Raw genomic sequence first — 22,544 nt, 5'->3', positions numbered from 1 at the left:
GAATAATAGGTATAAGGGATAATGGATCACTAATTTAGAAGTATTTATAGAGCATCAGTAAAATGTTTAGGTACAATATTAGCTCTTTTAATTGGTGATTTGATGTGACCTAGATATTCTAGTTGCCAGAGCTTGGGACATCTAAATTCTGCATTATCAGTTAGTATTTTGTAAGTTTTGTCCATTTCTGCAAAATTAAATTATTTTCATTGTGGTTTTCTGCCTTTTGTGCTTTTCTCATCTTTTTCTGATGGAAAGCCTCTTTTCATTGTCTAAAGTCTACCTCTTCTTTAAGACCATCATCAGTGCCTTCCCTAATTTGCACCCCTAACCCCTTTCCCCCACCAAACTGCAGTGGTCTCTTCCCCTTCTGAAAATCTTTACATTTTAACTAGATTTTTCATTTCTTAAGCTTTCTGTCATTTTCTACCCTTTAAATATGTCCCATCTCTTCTAGGCTCTTAAGTTATCTTAAGGGGAGTGTTCATATGTATTTTAATCTTTGTTTTTCCATATCAATAAATGTTTGTTATGAATTAATTGTAGTGTTACAGAAGAAATCACAGATCTGTAATCATGGCAGTTTACAAATTACTAGGTGCTAAAACAATACTCTTCAAAGACTGTAGGAATCAAAGTTCTGGATTGATTGAAATTCATTATTTTAAACCTTTTACTTAAGGGATTTTTCAGATTTGCTCTGCTCTAACTGCTTTCCTCCTTTCTTTTAACTAAAGTGTCATCTAAATATGGGTGAGAGTTATCTTATTGATTATATAGTACCTAGCTTTCATACTCTCAGTTAAGACTAACTCTGAACTGTTATTAAGATGTTCTTCAGAAACAAAGTAGTAGATCTTTCTGTTTGTATCAGTAATTCTATAAAGTTCAGAATATTTTAAGTCTAGAATTTCATTCATGTTAAATTTTTCATATTTTAGAGTCAAATACTTTTAAATTTGATTTCTTTTTTACTTCAGTAGAGAAAGGCACTGATTGCTGATGACTGAGGCTTCTTTAGCCTTGACATACTTTCCTAGGTCCAAATAAACACTAACTTTTATTAAAAATCCTACTCATTTTTCTGAGGGCTCAGTCATGCTTAATTTTGCATCTACCTTCCAACTAATACCTTTTTTAAAAAGCAAGTTTCTTGAAAATCCCAAAAGAAGTGTTAATTACATTTGATGATAAATCACAGGGAGGGTTTTCTCTTCTCAAGTTGCGTCTCCAGGCGTGAAAGTTGTGAAAGTCCAGAAAAGGTTTGCAGAATTACTGTACTGTTAAGGCATGTCTTTTTAGATCAGACTTTGGTCAGCTGGCTTAAAAAGCACGAGGGCTAACGATTTAGGCACAGCTGTAGTTTCTTTTAATAAAAATTGTTATTAAGGAATGTGCACTTAAATTTAGACATAGTTTTGGTTTAGTCAAGCACATTATATACCATGTTACTATAAATGAGTAACCTGAAGCTCCTATATTTGGATTCATGTTTTATATTCTACATTAATAACCAGGTCAGTGTCATAACTGGTATGTTTTCTCTCTTAGCTCTTTTACAATAACAAGGTCAGAGAAAATCATAGTAATGATTTACATTTTGGTAACCAAAGACGTCTATTATATTTAAGTAGTGTCTGTTGAAAACTACTTTTTTGAAGGTTATTCATGGAGATTATTTAAAATTTACATACCAAAGTATATTCCAAAGAATGTAAGTATACTCGAAAGGATTTTGTTACTAAAGAGGTGTACTGTGTTATGGTCAAAAACAAAACAAAAAACCTAAAATTTATACAAGATTTATTAAACAGGCGCTATGTTGTTTTCAGATATTTTCAAGGTGGAGATATAAAGTAAATTGTGTTTGCCAGATCTAATGGATCATATCCTTTTTTTTCCTCCAGGAAACCACGTAGGTCTAGTGTTCTGAGGAACATATTTTGGGTAAAATTGTCCCAGAGGATATATTTTTAAAGGAATGCTACATTTTAGAAGTCCTTCATTATCATCAGCTTTATGGAGTTCATGATGTCTTGCCCATTGGAATACCTAAGAAATAATTCCTGATGCTTTATGGCTTGACAAGTAATTGTAATCACTGTTGAATTATCTTTCAGGAGAGAATATAAGAATTTCCTATATAAATTTTTTGATAGCAAATACCACTCCTCTTTCTTTTAAAAATTTTTTTTCTTTTCCTTTTTTTTTTTTTTTTTTTTGGAGGGGAGGAAATAATTAGGTTTGTTTACTTAGTGGAGGTACTGGAGTTTGAATCCAGGACCTTGTGCATGCTAAACTTGCACTCCACCTCTGAGCTATACCCTCCCCTCCATTCCTCTTCTTTTTACACATTTATCTCTTATTATTTATTCTGCTCTGTCTGTTTTTGTCTATTGCAGATACCATAGAAAAGGCATGCTTATATTTTTATACCTCAGGCAGAAATGCCATAAGCATTCTTTGTATAAAAAGTTAGTCACCTTTATTTTGAAAACTTTTGTAGTATTAGACCTTGAGATGCCAGCATTTGTGATAGGTTATTTGGTAGACAAGTTTCCTTATGATGCCTTGCTTAAATGGGTGTGCTTTTGGAAAGCATTTTTCTTTACTTAAAGAAAGCATGGAGAATAAATGAAGCAGTATGTTATTACCTTGGCTGACTTATTGGTAATTGTAATGGAAATAGATTGTGTTAGGTTTATGGATTTATCTGCAAAGAGACTAGTATTTGACTTGGTAATGGTCCTACTTTTTTATTTCTTTTCTAGATTATAATAATTTAGATCATCTGAAGATAAGACTGGCTTTTGCTTTGTTTGGTAAAATCTTCTCAGTTATAGATTTCAATTTAAAGCAAATTTGTGGCTCTTTCTTGAATTCTAAAACAGTCATTTTTTAATTCCATTAAATCAATATAAATGAATTGACTGTTAGTTAACATGAATTATTTTAGTCCTGTAGTTATGGTTGAGGAAGTTTTCTCCAAAGAAGGTATAACTATGTTTTAAGCCTCAAGAAGGCAAAGTTACATCATCAAGTAAGTTGGCATTGGGTGGTTGATAAATATTAGTTGAATAAAGGATTGAATGGTTGAATTCAGTTTTTTAAAATTGGCATTACTGACTCATTTTTGCATCTCAGTTAAATAGTGAAAAACTAAAAAATATATATATGCATATGTATATATATAGTGGATTTCTACTAGGAATTGTGAGAAAATACTGCAAACTACATTATGTCTGTGTGCTTTAAATGTACGTTCAGCATCCTAGTTTTATGCCACCTTTTTTTCTCCCTTCATGGTTTTTTTTTTAACTTTTTTTTATTGAGTTATAGTCATTTTACAATGTTGTGTCAAATTCCAGTGTAGAGCACAATTTTTCAGTTTTACATGAACATACATACATTCATTGTCACATTCTCTTTTGCTTTGAGCCACCACAAGATCCTATATATATTTCCCTGTGCTACACAGTACAATCTTGTTTATCTATTCTGCATTTTGAAATGCCAGTCCCTTACTTTGTGGTTTTTTATTTTCACATTCCTCATCTCACTTTTTTCTTTCCTAGTCACTCCTGTTTCATTTGCTTCTTTTTTGGTCTCCTTTGTGTATCATTGAATGAAAATAAATGGCACCATTGGTAAGCAAGATAAACATTAAATTCAGGTTACTAGGTTGTAATTCTGATTATGCCCAATTTACAGGTTATTAGTGGGGGTTTTTTTGTCCTTTTCATATTTTCTGAATAAGTAGAATTATTAATCTCACATGGCAATTATTGAAGAGAAGAGTCCTGATATGTAATCACCTGCATGAGCTACAAGATGTTATACATATTATTTTACTTAATTAGCCTTTTTATTTTCTTTATTACAAAATGGCAAATAATACTAGTAAAGTTTTTTTTGTTTTTGTGTCTTGTTTTGTGTTTTGTTTTTTTTAATAATACTAGTAAAGTTTAAGTTTTCTTTGATTATAGTCTCCAATTTCATTTCTTTTTCTGGAAATAACCACTATTCTTAGTTCGGTATAATTCCTTCCAGACCTTTATGAATAATCACGCAATGTAGAATTATTTGTATAAACATATTTATATCTTTTTTTAAATAAATGATGCAGTGTTTATAGTGTTCTACAGCCTACCTTTTTCATTGATTGATAGTCTTGGAGATCTTTGCATGTTAAAACATAGAGCTACTTTATTAGAAATTATTTTAAAAACCACATTTTTAGTTGCTTTTCTTAATTGTGCTCTCTTCTAATAGACTATAAAAGCATTTTGATAACAGAGTCTGAATAAACATCTTTCAACTCTGAAATACTGTCCTTTTTCCTTCTGACAATAACATCCTCATTCATTCTGCTTCTCTACTTTTCTGCTTGCTTCATTCTTATTACCCATTACCTGCACTTCAGTCTGTATCCAGTGAGTGCTTAATTTTTGACCTTCACGTACCAAAAGTAGAAGTTGCAAATGTACTCAATCTTGATTTCAAGCCTGAATTATTTGGGGTTGTAGGGATATTACTATCTAGCTTACTTATCAAATTTTTCACTCAGTAGCAAATTAAAATCTGCAAAATTTGAATGGTCTATTAGAAACATATATGATGGAAATGACAGCCAAAATCCTGATAGGCTAGAAGGCTAATACAAAGTAGTCATAAGAAGTTTGGCAATAATAAAATTTGTTAACATTTATTGAACATTTATAGGTGCCAGGTACTATGCAAAGACTTTTATGTTATTTTAGTTAAATATCTAAAGCATCCCTATATCTGATATTGGAGAGGACTTAGGTTTAAATGCTATAAAAGCGTATAATTTTGTTCTTTGTTTAAAAAGACAGAGAAACTTGTAGTTAGTCTTAGATTGCCATCAGAAATCACTAAAATGAAAAAGACCATCTTGGTGCTTGACAGAAAGTATCTGAAATAGCTTCATTATGGTTTGAGATAAGTAAGTTGTTCTTATATTCATTTTTGACTCTTACTGGTTGCAGTATGATTGACTGATCTGAGTTTAATTGTCTTAAGTCACAGAGAAAGTTCTGATTAAAATCCCCAATTGAGAATAATATGTACTTGCCGCTGTAACCCAAGTTTAATAGATAAAAAGCATGTTTATAGTCTTAAAAATAGTCGATAATATTTATCCAAACTCAAGGATGAATGGATTTTATTTCTCTATGTATAAATAGTACACTTTAAAGTAATGACTAATTTTTAAGCTACATTTTACAGCCTTCTAAAAAAAACTGATTTCCTTATTAATCAGAGCCTATTGAAGAGATATATAATTTGAACTCATTAGAAAATAATCTAGTTTTAGCTAACAGTTTAATCTTACATATTGCTGTTTTTCTCCACATTATTTTAGATCTTATCATTTCCAGAAATAACAAGCATTTAAGATTATTGTAAAAGGAAAGTTTTCACATTTTAGAATCTCCCTTATTTTAATAGAAGAAATATGTATGTATGTGTACAGTGGAAAATTAGTTTTAATTCATAACTGTGTAAAATTAAAAAACTCAAATTAGACCAGTTTTCTTATTCTAAATAAGAAAACTTCATTCTGAAATGCTATTTTCTATGCTTGGCATTCCTTCCCAATATTGTCTGAGGAACTACTCATCCTTTAGTTATTGACTCTAGAGTGGCATCGTTTAAATACCATTCTTAAACAGTATCTGTCTTAGTCTGGGCTGCTGTAACAAAAATGTAATAGGCTAGTTGGCTTAAACAACAAACATATTTCCCATAGTTCTGGAGGCTGGGAAATCCAAGATCAAGGTGCTGGCACATTCTTTGTCTAGTGAGGGTCTGCTTCCTAGTTCATAGACCGCCACCTTCTCCAGTGTCTTCATGTGGCAGAAAGCTTGAAGGAGTTCTCTGGGGTCTCTTACATAAGAGTGCTAATTCCATTCATGAGGGCACCACCCTCATGACCTAATCACATCCCCAAAGCCCCACCTCCTAATACCATCACATTGGGGATTAGGCTTTCAACATAGGCATTTTGCAGGAAGTAAACATTCAGTCTGTAGCAGTTTCACTTTCAGATAGAATTGATTTATTTTTGTGCACCTGCTTTACAAGTACTAACTTAGATACTTTTAATTTGTTATACTTTATTTACACAACTGTCTTCCTGTTCATGTTCTTCGTGGTCGAGACCGTATCTTATTACGGTTAGCACGAGAACAAATACATGTGTTCTCAGTGTGTGATTATTGATTGAGTAATGACTGTGCATTCTAATCTAAAAAAATTGTATTTTACCTTATAGGCAACAGGGAGCCAATTGAGGATTTTTTATTATGGTAGTTTATTTTTATCAATTACAAGTTGATTTCATGTTATTTTGATCAGTAGAGTGAAGATAGCATCTCTAAAAGATGAATTTATTCAGTCATGAAAATACCCCAGAAATTCCAGTACCATTTCACTTTATTCCATTACTGCTCTTTTTCTGTTTATAAAGGTAATACTTGTTCATTATCAGAATTCAAACATCAGAAATAATGTAGAAAATGAATATTTTCAGCAACCACTAAAAGACAGTATGGTGCATAGTCTTAATTTTTTTCTATACATGTTCACTTAGTTTATTAATGATACAGTTTTAAACCAAAATGAGTTCATACTAAATACTATTAACAGTTTTCTTTTTTCACTTAATGTATCTTAGATGTCTTTTCATGTCAGTGCATTGGATCTGCTTCATTCATTTGATTAACTGCATAGTGTATATGTACCATATGTTAGTTAATTGTTTTCTGATTGATGAATGAACCTTTAGATTCTCCTCCTTTTTTCCCCAATAAACAGCATAAATTTATTGCTCACAGTTCTGGAGGCTGGAAGTCTGAGATCAAGGTGCCAGCATGGTTTGGTGAGGGCCCTCTTCTGGGTCACAGATTTCTTATTTAATATATTCTTATGTGGCAGAAGCTAGGTTTATTTTTTAGCCGTTAAAAATATTGCTACAAAGAACATTCTACTATATAACATTGTGTAGTTGTGGGCATGTTTTTAAAGGATAAATTTCGAGAAGTAAGAATGCCTGGCAGAAAGGGTATGAGTATTTTAAGTTGTAATAGCTTTTGTCAAACTGCCACTTTTTTAGGTTATTTTCCTTTTGATAGAATATAAACAAGTTTATTAATCTGTATCTTTGTCTGTCCTGTAGAGTTCTATTTTAAAATTCATTTTATTAAAGTATATAGAAAAGTGTGCATGTCATGTATGTAAACCTCACAACCTGAACACACCCAGCACCCAAATCAAGGAACAGAATATTACTAGCACCCTGGAAGTTCTTTTGTGCTTACTCCATCACTGTTTGCCCCATGAGTAAGCACCATCCTGACTCCTAATAGTGTAGATTAGTTTTGCTTGGTGTTGTTGTTTATAAAAATGGAATCATATAGTATATAGTACTATTGCTTTAATTTTTGTGAGTCTGAAAAATTGAAAATAACATCATTGCTATTCTAACTTACGTTTATCTCCATAATGACTAAGATTATTATATTCGTGTATATCTCAAAAGTTTTTTTTTAAATTAAGGCTCAAATGTTTGCATGTTAGAACACAAAAAATTGAAAGTGAAAACAAAGCAAACCCCCAAATTGTAGGATTATGATCATTTTCCTCCAATATTCCTAAAGCTAAGTGTCTCCACCAGCATCAAATAGCTTTCACGTTTCCACATTCAACAAATAATGATTAAAGAGCTTCAAAACATGGAAGTTCTTATTCTGATACAAGTCTCTCTATTCACCAAAGATGGGGCTGACCCTAGAGTTCATACCTCATAGGATACTGGCACTAAGTATTCTAAGCAAGATGGAATCTCAGATCTGGAAACAGTACTTGAGGTCTAGGGCTAGGAAAAAGCAGAAAATGCCTTCCTGGTCGTAATAACAACTCTAAACTACTTAGAAAAAAAATTAACAAAAGATATAGAAGACCCAAATAGAATAAATTATAATCATTCTTAGGAAACCTATTTTTGCCCTAAAATTCTTTAAGCTGAGAGTACTGAGGCTCATGTTTTTAAGAGATAACTACATAGTTTTTCATGGTTAAGAAAAAAATTATAAAGTATCAACCAGTTATTTAATAAAGAGAAATTTTTATTTCCATTTTGGAAAGTCAGTATAATTATGATGAAGAAAGTGCAGTTCAAGATAGAAATAATTTTTAAATGTGAGCAGTTAGAATGAATAAAAACGAAGTCAAGCTAGGCTTGGTTAACATACTGCATCTACAGTATGAAGAAATGCAAATCAGGATAGTAAAAACTTAGAAATCCTGCAGTGCAGAAACCTATTTAATTTTGTGTAACCTTGTGTTTCCCACTGGTTCTGTGATCATAGAAAGTCTATTAATATCTTCTGGGACGCTAGAAATCTGCAGAACATAGTTTGGAAAACACAAAAAATATTTATACACCATTAATTCCAACACATAGGGTGCAAAAGTTTGTGGTATGCCAAAATCTTATTTATAGAATCTTAATTAGAGCTGTCACTAAAGAATGAATAATAACATAATAAAACAGTAACTATTAGAGCTATAAAAGGACCTGAATATAGTAGTAGTAAAAACTGTTCTTTATCAGGTGTTTTCCAGGCATTTTCATTCTGTGGCTAATCTTTTTTATTCTCTTAACAGTGTCTTTTGAAGAACAAGAATGATGAAGTACAAATTATGTTTTTCTTTTATGGATTGTACTCTTAGTATGTGTCTGAGAAAACTTTGCCTAATTTAAGGTCACAAAGATTTTCTCCAGTGCTTTCTTCTGGAAGTTTTAGAATTTTAAATTACCCAGTTCTTTTTTAATGCAAATTTGCGTATACAGTTTGGTGCTTTTGCTACAGAAGGCTCACAATTTGCATAGTTTTACAACTTGCTCTTTTTTCCCCCACTATTTATTAAATCACACTGTTTTCATGTAAGCACAGTTAATTCTTTTGAGTAGCTGCATAGTAGCCCACTGAAGAATGTACCACAGTTTATTTAGTTTTTCTTCTTTTGATGGACAGTTTCCAGTTTTTTCCTATTGTCAGTAATCCTCCATGGTTTATTTTAAATTCAGTTCTAATCTTAATTCCTGCAAAATTTATTAAAAGCTTTTATAATAGCGTTTGATCTTTCTAGATTTTGAGGCACACTTAAAACTTTAAATTTTTGGTAAATAGTTCTGACTTTTCTTGTTCAAATATATAGTGGAAGTGTCAGGGTGAAGTTATGATGTAAGCAATCATTATTTTAAGAAATTTATTAACTTCTCATTTTCTACCATAATCCTAATGGATAATGCACCCCTCATGGTTCAAAAAGTTATAATAAGTTTGTTTAGAAAGCTCTGGTTCTAATTTCTCAAACTCAGTTTATATGACTGACTTTATTTGACTGCTCTTCCACACTTTTTTTCAAGTCTCTCTGAAAAATCTGTTTGATCTCTGTAATGAGATTATAATATTACCTAAATACATATTTAGATTTGTGAAATACTGTTTCTATGACATCACATTTGTTGATTTTATTTCTCAAAATTAATAGTATAAATTTGGGGGGAAACTTTCTTTTTTGTTCCTTTTATTCTGTTAATGATATTTCATTTTTCCATAACAGATTCAAAAGCTTTGTGACAGAGTAGCTTCATCTACTTTACTGGATGATCGAAGAAATGCTGTGCGTGCTCTCAAATCATTATCTAAGGTCTGTAACACTTTATCAGTTATTAAGTTCATTAAGATTGATATTAGTTACTTAAATAATATTTTTCTTTTGTGCAGAAATATCGCTTGGAAGTGGGTATTCAAGCTATGGAACATCTTATCCATGTTTTACAAACAGATTGGTATGTCTCTAATGATTTTTCTCCCTAATTTTTCTTGAAATTTTAATTAATTTGTTTTAGAGTAACTATTCCAGAAATGATAGACATATTAAGGCTATTAAGTTTTTACTTTCAGTTGTCATTTCAATAGTTATTGGACACTTGGTGCAAATTGTTGTGCCATACATTAGGACAGACAATTTCAACCCCCAGGGGCTGAGAGTTTTCTGTTATATAAAAGTGGAATTAAGTAACTACTAATTAAAGGCATAAAATTGGGAGTTTGAACTGGGCAAAAAGACTTGTTGATTTTCACTTAGATATACTACAATGTACTGTCCTCTAATGTAATATGAGTATTATGTTATATCAGTTATCCAGACTTTTTGGCGGATTTTTTTAAATAAATAAACTGTATTAATAGAGTGAAGTGTTACATCTGAACATGTATTAAGAGAAAGATCACTCTGCCTATTTTTAGTTCTTTCAGTTTCTCTTTAAGAGATTATATATGCATCTTTGGTTTTAACTGACAACTGTGCATGAATAACTTTCAAATCTTACCTCTAGTTAGATGTATCTTACAAGCTTTAACTGCTCAGTGGACATTTTCACCATATCAAGATCTCTCACAAGTATCTTAAATTCAGAGTGTTCGAAAGTTGATTTATCTCCGATTGTCCAACCCTTATTCTGCTTGCCCCTGCCGTTCCCTTTAACTGCCTTTTGACCCAGATTCTTGCCAGTTGATAGCACCTTTCCAGTCAAGCAAGAAACTAGAGAATTTGTACTGAACTCATCTCTCTCCCTAACCTGTTACACCATCCAGGCCAAAAAACAGCTGGAATCCATGAATTCTCTTGGTTTCCATTGTTGGTATTAGTTCTGGCTCTCAATATCAATCACATAAACTATTTTCATAGCCTCTATATTAGTTATCTATTGCTACATAACAAATTACCTTAAAGTTTACTGGCTGAAAAGAATATTTACTATGTCCCAGTTTCTGTGGATCAGGATTTCAGAAGTAGCTTAGCTAGGTAGTTCTGGCTTAGGATCTCTCATAAGGTTGTATTCAAGATGTCAGCCAGGACTACAGTCATCTGAAGGCTTGCCTAGGGCTGGAGAATATCATTCCAAGATGGCTCACTCACATTGCTGTTGGCAAGATGCCTGCCTCACCTTGTTGCTCTAAAGAATTGCTTGAGTATCCTCATGATGCGGCAGCTGGCTTCTCCCAGAGCAAGTGATCCTAGAGAGAGAACAAAGAGAAGCCACAGTGCCTTTTAGGACATAGTCTCAGAAGTCACATATCATCAATCCCATCACATTCTATTTTACTAGAAGCAAGTTAATAAATATAGCCTACACTTGAGGAAAATTAGATTCCACGTTTCGAAGAGAGCTGTATCAAAGAGTTTTTTGACATGTTTTAAAACCACCACCACCTCCAAACCATATTCTTTGCCTCTGATCTCTTTGGCCTTCCATTCAGGGTATGCATCTCAAGAATAATCTGTCTGAAATGTAAATCTATCACTCACCTATTTAATGCCTTTCACCAGCTCAGTGCAGTGTGAAGTCCAAGTTCTTCAAACAGAGCAAAACATATAAGCTTTTTTTATGCTCATAACCTCTTTTTAATTTTATTTCAGCAATGCCCAACTGCTTATTCATACCAGTTAAAGCCTTTCCTAACATCCTCAGACAGTGTAACTCACAATGGCTACCTTTCATAGCCAAGTAATTCTAATGCATTTGAATAAATCCATCAATGCAGAGTAAGCAGCTGTAGCAGGAAGAATAATGGTCCTCCAAAGATGTTCATACCCTATCAGCGTAACCTATGAATGTTACCTTAGATGGCAGAAGGGACTTCGGAGATGTGATTAAGTTATGGACTTTGAGATAGGGAGATTATGTTGGATTAAGCAGGTGGGCCCAGTGTAATCCTAAAGTTTCTTAAAAGTGGAAGAGGAATGCCGAAGAGGAGATCAGAATGAAGTTATATGAGAAGGTCTCCTTCTGTCTTTACTTTCTTTAATGATGAAGAAAGGGTGCCTCTAGAACTGGAAAAGGCAAGGAAATGAGTTCTCGCCTAAGGCCATCAGAAAAGAAGGCAGCCTCTTATATAAAGTGTGTATCATATAGCCTTCTGAATGTGTGAATTAATAATTGATCACATTAGAGGCTGATGGGTGTTTTATTACGCCTCTTAGGCAACAGAGCCAAACTCTTGTGTTTCATTCCTTTTCTTGTGCTGAATTCCCTTTCCACTTGCCTCCAATGCTTATCTGTTGTCTCCTGTTTTCAGAATGCTCTGTGAGTGTTGTCTTAACTTCATGGATTGCAGAGGTCTATATTCTGCAGCCATCTTTTGCCACTTCTGATCTTCGTTACTTGTTTTGCTTTTGTTCTTGGCCTCTCAGAATCCTTCAAGCATCACAGAGCTGTGTTCCCTTACTTGTCATAGCTTGAAACTTCCCATCTGTGCATGAGTCTGCTTCTCTTATAGCCATCTTGAGCAGAGACTGCTCATTCTCCCAAGTCCCACACTCAGGGCCGGAAAGTTGTCTGTTTCTCACTGATGTTTCCAAACTATGACACCTTGATAGTTTTTTTTTTAGCTGTACATTTTCCTGGTTTTAGTATATTCATGATGTTGTGCAGTTATCACCACTAATTCCAAAACATTTTCATCACTTCAGAAGAAATTGCGTATCCATTAGTTGTCATTGTCTATTCTCTCCTCCCCCCTAGTGCCTAGCAATCACTAATCTACTGTCTGTCTATATGGATTTGACTATTTTGGATGCTTCATATAAATGAAATCATACAATGTGCAGCTTTTGTGTCTGGTTTCTTTCACTTAGCATAATATTTCAGGGTCCATCCATGTTATAGCATGTATTAGTATTTCATTCCTTTTTATGGCTGAATAATATTCCATTGTGTGGATAGGTCATATTTGTTTATCCAGTCATCTGTTGACAGACATTTGAGATATTTTCATTTATTGGCTGTTATGAATAATGCTACTATGAATATTTGTGTACTGGTTTTTGTGTAAACATGTTTTATACAAGAGAATTCAGTTGTTGGGTCATGTGGTAACTCTGTGTTTAATTTTTTGAGGAATTACCTAACACTTCCATGGTGGCTGCACCATTTCATATCTTATCTGCAGTGTATAAAGGTTCAATTTCTCCTCACCAACACTTGTTATTGTCCCCTTTTTTTTGTATGGCCATCCTAGTGAGTGTAACTTGGCATCTCATTGTGGTTTTGATTTGCATTTACCTAATGACTAGTGATACTGAGCATCTTTCCACGTGTTTTTTGACCATTTGTGTATGTTTTAGAGAAATGTCTAAGTCCTTTGCTTTTAATTGGGTTACTTGTCTTTTTATTGTTGAATTGTGTGTATATTCTGGATACAAGTCCCTTAACAGACATGATTTGCAAATTTTTTCCCCCATTCTTTGGGTTGTCTTTTCACTTTCTTGATAGTGTCCTTTGATACACAAAAGTTTTTAATTTTGACAAAATCCAGTTTATCTGTTTTATCTTTTCTTGCATATGCTTTTGATGTCATAGCTAAGAAACCATTGCCTAATCCGAGGCTTTAAGGATTTATGCCAGTGTTTTCTTCCTAGAGTTTTATACTTTTAGCTCTTACATTTAGGTCTTATATCTCATTTTGAGTTTATTTTCGTATGTGATGTGAAGTAGGGATCTAACTTCATTTTTTGGCATATATGTATATAGTTGTCCTAGAACCATTTGTTCAAGAGACTGTTCTTTCCTCATTGAATGGTCTTTGCATCCTTGCCAAAAATCAATTGAACTAATGTTAGGCTTTATTTTTAGACTCTGCTCTGTTGATCTATATGTCTATCCTTATATCAGTGCCATAATCTTGATTACTGTAATTTTGTAGTAAGTTTTGAAGTTGAAAAATATGAGTGCTTCAACCTTGTTCTTCTTTTTGAAGATTATTTTGGCTATCCTGCATTCCCATAACGTTGTTATGATCAGTTTGTCAATTTCTGCAACAATGGCACCTGGGATTTTTATAGGGATTGTGTAACTATAAACTTAAGTTGGGGTATGTTACCATGTTAGCGACATTACATCTTCCTGTTCATGAACACAAAAGTCTTTTCATTTTTTTGAGCTCTAGATAATTTCTTTCAACAGCGTTTTATAGTTTTCAGTGTATGAGTCTTGTACTTGAGTAAAATTTATTCCAAAATATCTTAATCTTTTTATGTTATTCAAGTGGAATTGTTTTCTTAATTTCATTTTCTGATTGTTCATTGCTAGTATATAGAAGTACAATTGATTTTTTTTTATATTAAGCATCTGTCCTTCAACTTTGCTGAATTTGTTTACTACTTCTAGTAGTTTTTTAATGAATTCCTTAGGATTTTCTATGTACAAGATCATATTTTCTGTAAATAGGTGTAGTTTTAGTTCTTCCTTTCCAATATGTATGCCTTTTATTTCCTTTTCTTGCCTAACTGCTCTCGCTGGAACCTCCAGCTCTGTTGAAAAGAAGTGGCTAGATCAAGAACCATTATCTTGTTCTTGATCGTAGGGGTAAAGCATTTAGTTTTTCACCATAACATATGATGTTGTGGGATTTTCATTTTGAGGAAGTTCCCTTCTATTCCTGCTTTCTCGATAGTTTCTTAAAAAGATGTCCCTCAAAATTTCTCAAAAACAAGATAAAGTAATAATAATGTTAAAAACCCACTTCATTTGAGAGTTACATCCTCTGGTTGTGACCCCATCTGTCCCTCATCTTTGCTTTTGCTCCCGATCACTTCTTCATATTCATTAAATCTTTGTGACCTGTATCTCACTTTGCTTTCCACTCTAAATACCATTATCATCCATTATGCTTTCAAAATTTGTCTGTTTATCAACGACTAAAAATCTTATACTTCCAGACATTATAAACAGTTCATGTTTACCATAGGATTTTTTTTTAAAAATAAAATACTTATCAAGGAAACAAATTCTAGTAGTCCAACTAGAGATAATACTGTTATGTTTATATAAACAATATTACAAAACATATATAAACAAACACACAGACTTACAAATTACCTGGGTTGTACTAATTTTACTGTGTAAAGTTGGGTTTATTTTACAAATTTATTTTTAAGGTTTTCTAAAATATATGTAGACACACATGAATGTATCTTTATCTTTATTTTTTGCTAAATAGGATCATTTTGTACCTTAATTGTTATACTTAATTTTTTCCTACTGGCATTAAATCAAGGGTGTTTTAATTACCATGTCATTAAACATTCTTTGAAAAGACATTTTTTAATCATTGCTATATGTATGGATTTACCACATCTTTAAAAAAGTATTGGACATTTAGGTTGCTTTTAATTTTTCATGATTATAAGTAAAACTGAACCTTTATACATCTTTATAATTTGCACTCTGATATTTTGTTGGGGTAGGTTTTTAGAAATGGGATTAATGTTTTATACAATCTTGCTAAATAAGAGTCTAAAATAGTCATAACAAGTATAATCTAACTAGCAGTGTATAAATATAATAATTTTTGTTTCTTCCAGTTCGGATTCTGAAATAATAGGTTATGCTTTGGACACGCTATATAATATTATATCTAATGATGAAGAAGAAGAAGTAGGTAAGTTTCTTTTACTGTGTTTTCTGTGCATAAAATTAACTGGATTGTGTCAATTTTGATTTAAAGTTGAGTTTATTTTATAAATTTATTTACGTTTTTTTTTCTTTCTTTCTTTCTTTGAAATCAATAAATGGAAGACGTTAGCTTAGTTCCAGAAAAATATCTTTAAGACAATTGCTTTATATGTGATTTGGAGATGGAATTAGCTTCTTCTTTTTTAAAAAAATACTTTTCTCCCTCTTTGTATTTGGTTTTAGTTAAGCATAATGAATGTTAGTATACTATCTCTAGATTACTTAATCATTTTTTGGCTATTGATTGAAAACTAAACTATTTTATTTATATGTTATCTGGTGAGCAGTATGAAGTTAGAAGGTTTTTTTTCATATTATATACTTAAACTTTTAACATAGGATATGTTAATTTATAAAAAGCAACAATTTTTTAAATTTAGAAGTTTTCTTTACATTGAATCTAATTGGCGTGAAATGATATGAATCAGCTTGAAATCCACACATCCCTTTAGTACATCCTTCTTTTTCTTTTTTGTTTCAAATTATTTGCATACTTAAAATAAGGTAGTCGTTTACTTAAGTCATTTATGTTTATTGTCAACTGTGAAATACTCGACTGGAAATCTGTGTACAATTTGTTCTATGTATTGTAAAAACATGCATTGTGTAACATTTTAGTGCTATTGAAGAGTGCTATCCTCATACCAGATTGGCTGCTGCAGTTGGATGTAGGTTTTTCATTTTTCTAGATAATCAGAAGAGTGGACATAATCATGCATTTTAAAAGTCTAATTTAGACTGAAATTCTAAGGTCTTTCAAAATCTGAGTAGATAAGTCATAAAGAAATGTAGATGATATTGAGTTTGTACATATTTTATTAAAATAAAAGTAGAGCAGAAATATAGGTAGACATTAACTTCACAAAACACCAGTAATAGGAACATTTGAAACTGTGTTGTGTTGAATAGTCACAATTTCTTAGCCTTAAATATCCTTTTTCTTAAATATTTGTTTTTCTATGATACCTAGCTGACAACTTTATTAATTTCTGAGGGGTGAAAAATCTTTAGTAAATATAATTTGGTTCTCTTGGAAAAAGAGGCTGTCAATCATATGACAATACTTAAATACATTATGCACAAGAACACACTTTGAGGGAAAAGATTCTTATTTCTCCTAGTCATTTCTCAGATGAGAAAAAAAGGTGCAATACACTTGTTAGAAAACACTAAAGAAGAAGACTTTCTTTTTTTTTTTTTTTTTCATTTTTGCTTAGTAGTTTCAGATTGAAAATTTAGCTCTTTTCTAGATTATACTGGATAATTTTTGTATTTTAAAAAATTATATAGTAGCACTTAGGTGTTTTTCCTTTGTTATAAATTTATAATCTAATAATGTTTAAAATCCAGGTTTTTGCTCTTTATTTATTTGGGCTTTTATTTTTAATTCAGTATCTAAAAATGATCCTTTGGATGAAACAGGATAAACAGTTCTTTGGAGAAAAACACTAGCAGGCTTATTTTTTCTAGGGAAGATTAAAATATGCACTTAAACTTTCTTCTGAAAATTTACTTGGCCTGGAAGAGTCAATTTTTAGAAATCTAGATACTGAGAAATGTGGCCTTCAGTTCTGTTATTGATACTTTGTCTTTACTGCTTCATCGAAAGGTAATTCTTAGCTGACACAATGAACTTCATTTTAGATTTATTTACCTTGGGTATATTTTATAACCCTTCAATTTTTTAATAAATCTGTCTCTTAATCCTGAAGATATAGCCTATGCTATATCTCTATCAGGATACCTCAGATATTTGAGTAAAATGAGTATGTATCTTTCCTTCCAAGAGATTGTATTATTATTTGACATTTTTAAGCTCCTATTTGTTTTGTTGTGAATAGTACTACATAAGAAATTTTTCTTTATCACCCACTTTTTATTTATTTATTTTTGTCTACCTTTTCAGATGATGTTGAAGGTAAAAGATTGCATTTAATATGCATAACGCTTTTAGACATAATTTCTGATAATACAAAAGGATACTATCAAGTAATGTTTCTTCTGGCTGGTAAAAAAAATCTTGAGATTTGTTTCACTATATAAGAATTCCTTAATTAAAGAGGAATATTTGATAATCTTATATTACTACTTATATTTCAATGCCTGCTAAATCTATTGTTCAGAACACAGAAAATATTCTAGTTCATATTTTAACATGCTTTAGCATAATTAAAGCTTTTGGTCTGGTAGGACAATCTATTTGAATTACTTTTTATGTTCCTGGGAAAAAATTTTGAGGCAGTTTATTTAAAAGTAAAAATAGTATTTGAATATCTATACATACATACAAAATTTATGTATATTCAGTAAGAACTGGAAGGTATTCCAGTTTGAAATACTTATATGTTGATATTGTCCCTTTAAAATAATGCATGCACAATAATATCTGTTTACTCACATTTTTTTGTATTAATTTATAAAACTCATCAATATTGTCTTTCTTTTTTTTTGAGATCCGTTTCAAGTTCTGTTTCCTTTTAACATTGATACTTCTTTTCCTCATAATTAAAGTAACCCAGTTTAATTTTGTTTTATCATTTTTCCTGAGGTCCCTAACTTTTTCAAATGAGGAAGAGAAAATCCTTACCTAAAGTAGGTTTAAAATGGTACATAACAAAGTTGCCTATACCTAACAAAAAACTAACAAAGAAACTAACTTATTAGGTGTGTCACACTACCTTTTGTGACATTCGAACCCCTTGTTTGAGAGCAGAAAATACTGAGCATTTATGCCTCGACTCTTGTGACAATGCTGTTTCCTTATTCAGTAGTACAGATCAGCATTATATTTGTACAGAGCTTTAAATTTTACAGTGCTTTTATGCCCATTATCTTATTTGATCCTCATAGCAGCCTGTGAGGTAGGTGATATTTTTCTCTTTTTTAAAAATGAGGTAATGAGAACCCAGAGATCAGGTAACTTATACAGTATGATCTAGTAAGTTGGATAGCAGAATTTTTTTTGATACATTTTGTTTTATATTCCAAAGATTTCTGATTTAATAAATTATGGCCATTTTTCTGACTAGATTCTTTATTAAATCTTATAATTTACATAACTAGTTCATAGGATGCAGACAGATGTTAAAAAATATGGATGTACTTTTTATTGTTGAATAGTATTTTGTTGTATGAATTTATAAAATTTGCTAATTCATTCCCCTGTTGGTAGTCATTTGGGTTTTTTGCAGTTTTTAGCTGGTAAACATAAAGCTTTTATGTACAAGTTTTTGTGTGTTTCATTTCTCTTGAATAAATACACAGGCTAAGTGATACAGTATGTGTATGTTTAACTCTATAAGAAACTACCAAACTGTTTCTCAAAGTAGTTGTACCATTTTACATTCCTATGGTGGTGTATGAGAATCCCAGTTCCTCTTCATACTCTTATACTTGATATGGTCAGTCTTAAAATTTTAGCTGTTCTAATAGATGTGAAATTGTATCTCATGGTAGTTTTTATTTGTATTTTCAAAACGAATAATTATATTGAACAATTTTTCATGCTATTATTTGCCATACATATTCCTTTCTTCTTTGAAGTGTTTATTCAAATCCTTTGTTAATTTTTTACTGAGTTGTCTTCTTATACTTGAGTTGTAAGAGTTCTGTGTGTTTTCCAGGTAAAAGTTCTTGTGATATATATTTCACAAATACTTTCTCCCAATCTGTGACTTACCTTTTTATTTTCATAACATTGTATTTTTTTAATATATATGTTTTGCTTTATTTTTGGAAGGGAGATAATTAGGTTTATTTATTTACTTATTTTAATGGAGATACTAGAAATTGAACCGAGGACCACTGAGCTGTACCCTCCTCTAACGTTGTATTTTGAAGAGCAAAATTTTGCATTTTGGTTGTCTAGTTTACCTTTTTTTTCTTATATAATTTGGGCCTTTTGTTTCCTATTTATGAAATCTTTGCCAGATCTAAAATCACTAACATTTTGTCCTATGTTTTCTTTTTAAAGTTTTATAGTTTTAACTCTATGACTAGGCCTGTGAGCAAATAGGTCTGTTTCTGGACTTATTATTCTGTTGGTCTTCTGTGTGTGTCATTTTGCCTACATGACACTGTCTTGATTACTGTAGCTTTATAAGTCTTGAAATTATGTAGTGTTAAGTCCTCTAACTTTGTTTCCTTTTCAAAATTATTTTGGATCTTTTTGGTCCTTTCAACTCCCATATCATTTTAGAATCAGTTTGTCAATTTCTACAAAGGGCTGACTGAGATCTTGATTGGGATTCTGTTAAATATACAGATTGATTTTGGAGAAGACAAACATTTTAGCAGTATTGTGCCTTCTAATACAAGAACATGGTATATATATTTATTTAAGTCTTCTTTCATTTCTCTCAGCACCATTTTTGAGTTTTCAAAGTATAAGTCATACAGGTTTTATCAGATTTATCCCTAAGTCTTTAATACTTTTTGATGCTGTTTTAAGTGGTGCTGTTTTAAAATTTTGATTTCTAATTGTTCATCACCAGTAAGTAAAGATGCAGTTAATTTTGTATATTGACCTTTTATCTTGCAACTTTGCTAAACTCACTTATTAGTTCTAATAGGATTTATTGTAGATTCCATAGGATTTTCTACATAGACAAACATGTCATCTGTAAATACAGTTTTACTTCTTTCCAATCTGTATGCCTGTGGCCCTGTGGCACTAACATCTCCAGTATGATGCCGACTAGAATTTGTGAAAGTGGATATTCTCGCCTCTTTCCTCATCTTAAGTGGAAAGCATTCAGCCTTTTACCATTAAGTGTAGAGTTGGCTGTAAGCTTTTTGTAGATGCCCTTTATCATCCAGTCTTGTGACTTTAAATCATTATTATGTTTATCACTCTAATGTATATGTCTAACCCAAACCTATCCACTGACAGCCAAGCTTGTTTTTAATTAACTGCCTACTTGATGAATATCTCCAAATTTTTATGTATCTCAAAATTTGATACATCCAAAACTAAATTTCTGGTTCTCTCTATACTCTGAACTTGTTTTTTTTTTGTTTGAGTAATGTAGTTTTAAGGTCCAGAAACAGTTAATTCTTTTACTGATACAAGAGATGATAAAAAGAAATATTTCTTAGGGTTTCTGAAGGAAAAACCTAGCATATTAATCAATATTGGAAAACATTTCTACTTGTGGTCTCTTCTCTTTTCTCTTTTCTCTATAAATAATTAGATGTGATTATCACTGTCACTGTTGGATTGCCTTGCTTTTCTTGTCAGTACTTGTCACTACTTGCTTTCTAAAGCATATTAGTATTACAGTGTCACATTTGAAAAAGAACTGTTTGAGGGGTAATAAATGTATTTGATCTTGACTGCCAACTCCATTGGTTTATAGTCACTGCCTGGAGCAACATGTGGAAAAGGATTAGCTGTGTCTGGTATGGGTGAGGGAATGAGGAGTAGTGTACTTGCCATCTCTAAATTGCATTTATAGTGTAGGCAGATTTTAAATGATAATTTACTTTTGCAATTGTTGCTTCAGTTTTTAGTGATCCTTTACATTTTTTTGATAAAATACATTGAAACAACAGATGGTTTAATCTAAAGACCTTTAAGTCTTAAGGACAAATATAAAATCTTTTAAAGAACAAGTGAAAAATTAATTGTCAAATTTAAAAATTCTGGTTTTATTGCCAAATAATTTTATAGGATATATATGTTAATTTTTTTTTAAAAAAGATACTGAAGGATCTGCAGATGATTGGTTTGATTTTATAATTAAATTATTTAACTCAGTAACAGTAAGAACTGTATGTTCAATAATGTTTGGGGGAGGAGATTTTGAGGTATAATTTACATATATTAATATTTATTCTTTGGGCAAAGGTATATAGTAGCGTAACGACTATCACATTTGAGATAGAATATTTCCATCACCCTAGTAAGTTCCCTTGTGCTCTAGAGTTTTAACCTAAAAAATGACCTTGAGAAAATGTGAAAAATCTAAATGTATTTTCTTTGAATAGCATATTTTAACATTTAAAAAATAAAAATTCATTTAAATGATATTGAAAGTTATTTTTAGGATATGTCTTTCCAGCAAAATTGTGATACTACTTCCGACATACAGTTCCAAGAAAATTATCATTTCTGCTTAGCTTCTGTAACAAAAAGGATACTTTAAAACAACAAAGCATCATATTCAAGTACCTTATCTTTGAATGTTACAGAAGAAAACTCCACAAGGCAGAATGAGGATTTGGGAAGCCAGTTTACAGAAATTTTCATTAAGCAGCAAGAAAATGTCACTCTCCTGTTATCTTTATTAGAGGTAATTAAAGAACCTTGCTATTTTTGTCATTTTATAAGCTTCTTTTGTTGCCTCTTTGGGTGTTACTGAGGAAGCAACATATATATATATACCTTTTTAAGGTTGTAAAATTTGTTGTATCATTGAAAGAGATTTACATGTTTGTTTTAAGAGCCTTATAGTGTGTTAAAATATTGATTACTTCTTATTTCCAGTTTTATAAAATACTGTTTTATCTAGTCAATAATAGTTTAATCAATTTGGTCAATTTATATTAACTCATTTCTTTTTATTGCTTTTTATTCTTAGTTTTTTAAAGTTCTCCAAACTCTTTTTTGTTTCTAGTTTTTTGTGCTACTGGTATTAGTTGAAAAAAAATGTTTTTCTTGAAAATGTGAGTTACAAATGTTAAATATTTTAAATTCTTATAGGAGTTTGATTTCCACGTCCGCTGGCCTGGTGTGAAGCTTCTTACTTCTCTTTTAAAACAGCTAGGGCCTCAAGTGCAGCAAATTATTTTAGTCAGTCCCATGGGTGAGTGACTCATCTTCCTTATATAATTTTGGATTTAAAGTGAGGATCGTTCCTAAAGAGGGTGACTGAAATGATGTGTTAATAAATTGTTTATAATTTGAATCACTGTTTGTAATTTTGATCTG

The 22,544-nt window shown here is 31.4% G+C and overlaps 1 protein-coding gene across 2 annotated transcripts in view; it reads left to right on the top strand.

The window, feature by feature from the left end:
* USO1 (USO1 vesicle transport factor) overlaps nt 1–22,544 on the top strand; it is a 70,222-nt gene that overhangs the window by 2,417 nt on the left and 45,261 nt on the right. For both annotated transcript variants that reach the window (XM_032457861.1, XM_032457857.1), the window contains exons 2-6: nt 9,655–9,741; nt 9,819–9,883; nt 15,463–15,539; nt 21,806–21,906; nt 22,317–22,419. In XM_032457861.1, the coding sequence (XP_032313752.1) occupies nt 9,655–9,741; nt 9,819–9,883; nt 15,463–15,539; nt 21,806–21,906; nt 22,317–22,419 (433 nt within the window). The remainder of the gene's footprint in view (nt 1–9,654; nt 9,742–9,818; nt 9,884–15,462; nt 15,540–21,805; nt 21,907–22,316; nt 22,420–22,544) is intronic.

This window comes from Camelus ferus, chromosome 2 (genome assembly GCF_009834535.1).
Source record: "Camelus ferus isolate YT-003-E chromosome 2, BCGSAC_Cfer_1.0, whole genome shotgun sequence".
Taxonomy (NCBI): domain Eukaryota; kingdom Metazoa; phylum Chordata; class Mammalia; order Artiodactyla; family Camelidae; genus Camelus; species Camelus ferus.
This window is presented reverse-complemented; position numbering and strand designations above follow the sequence as displayed.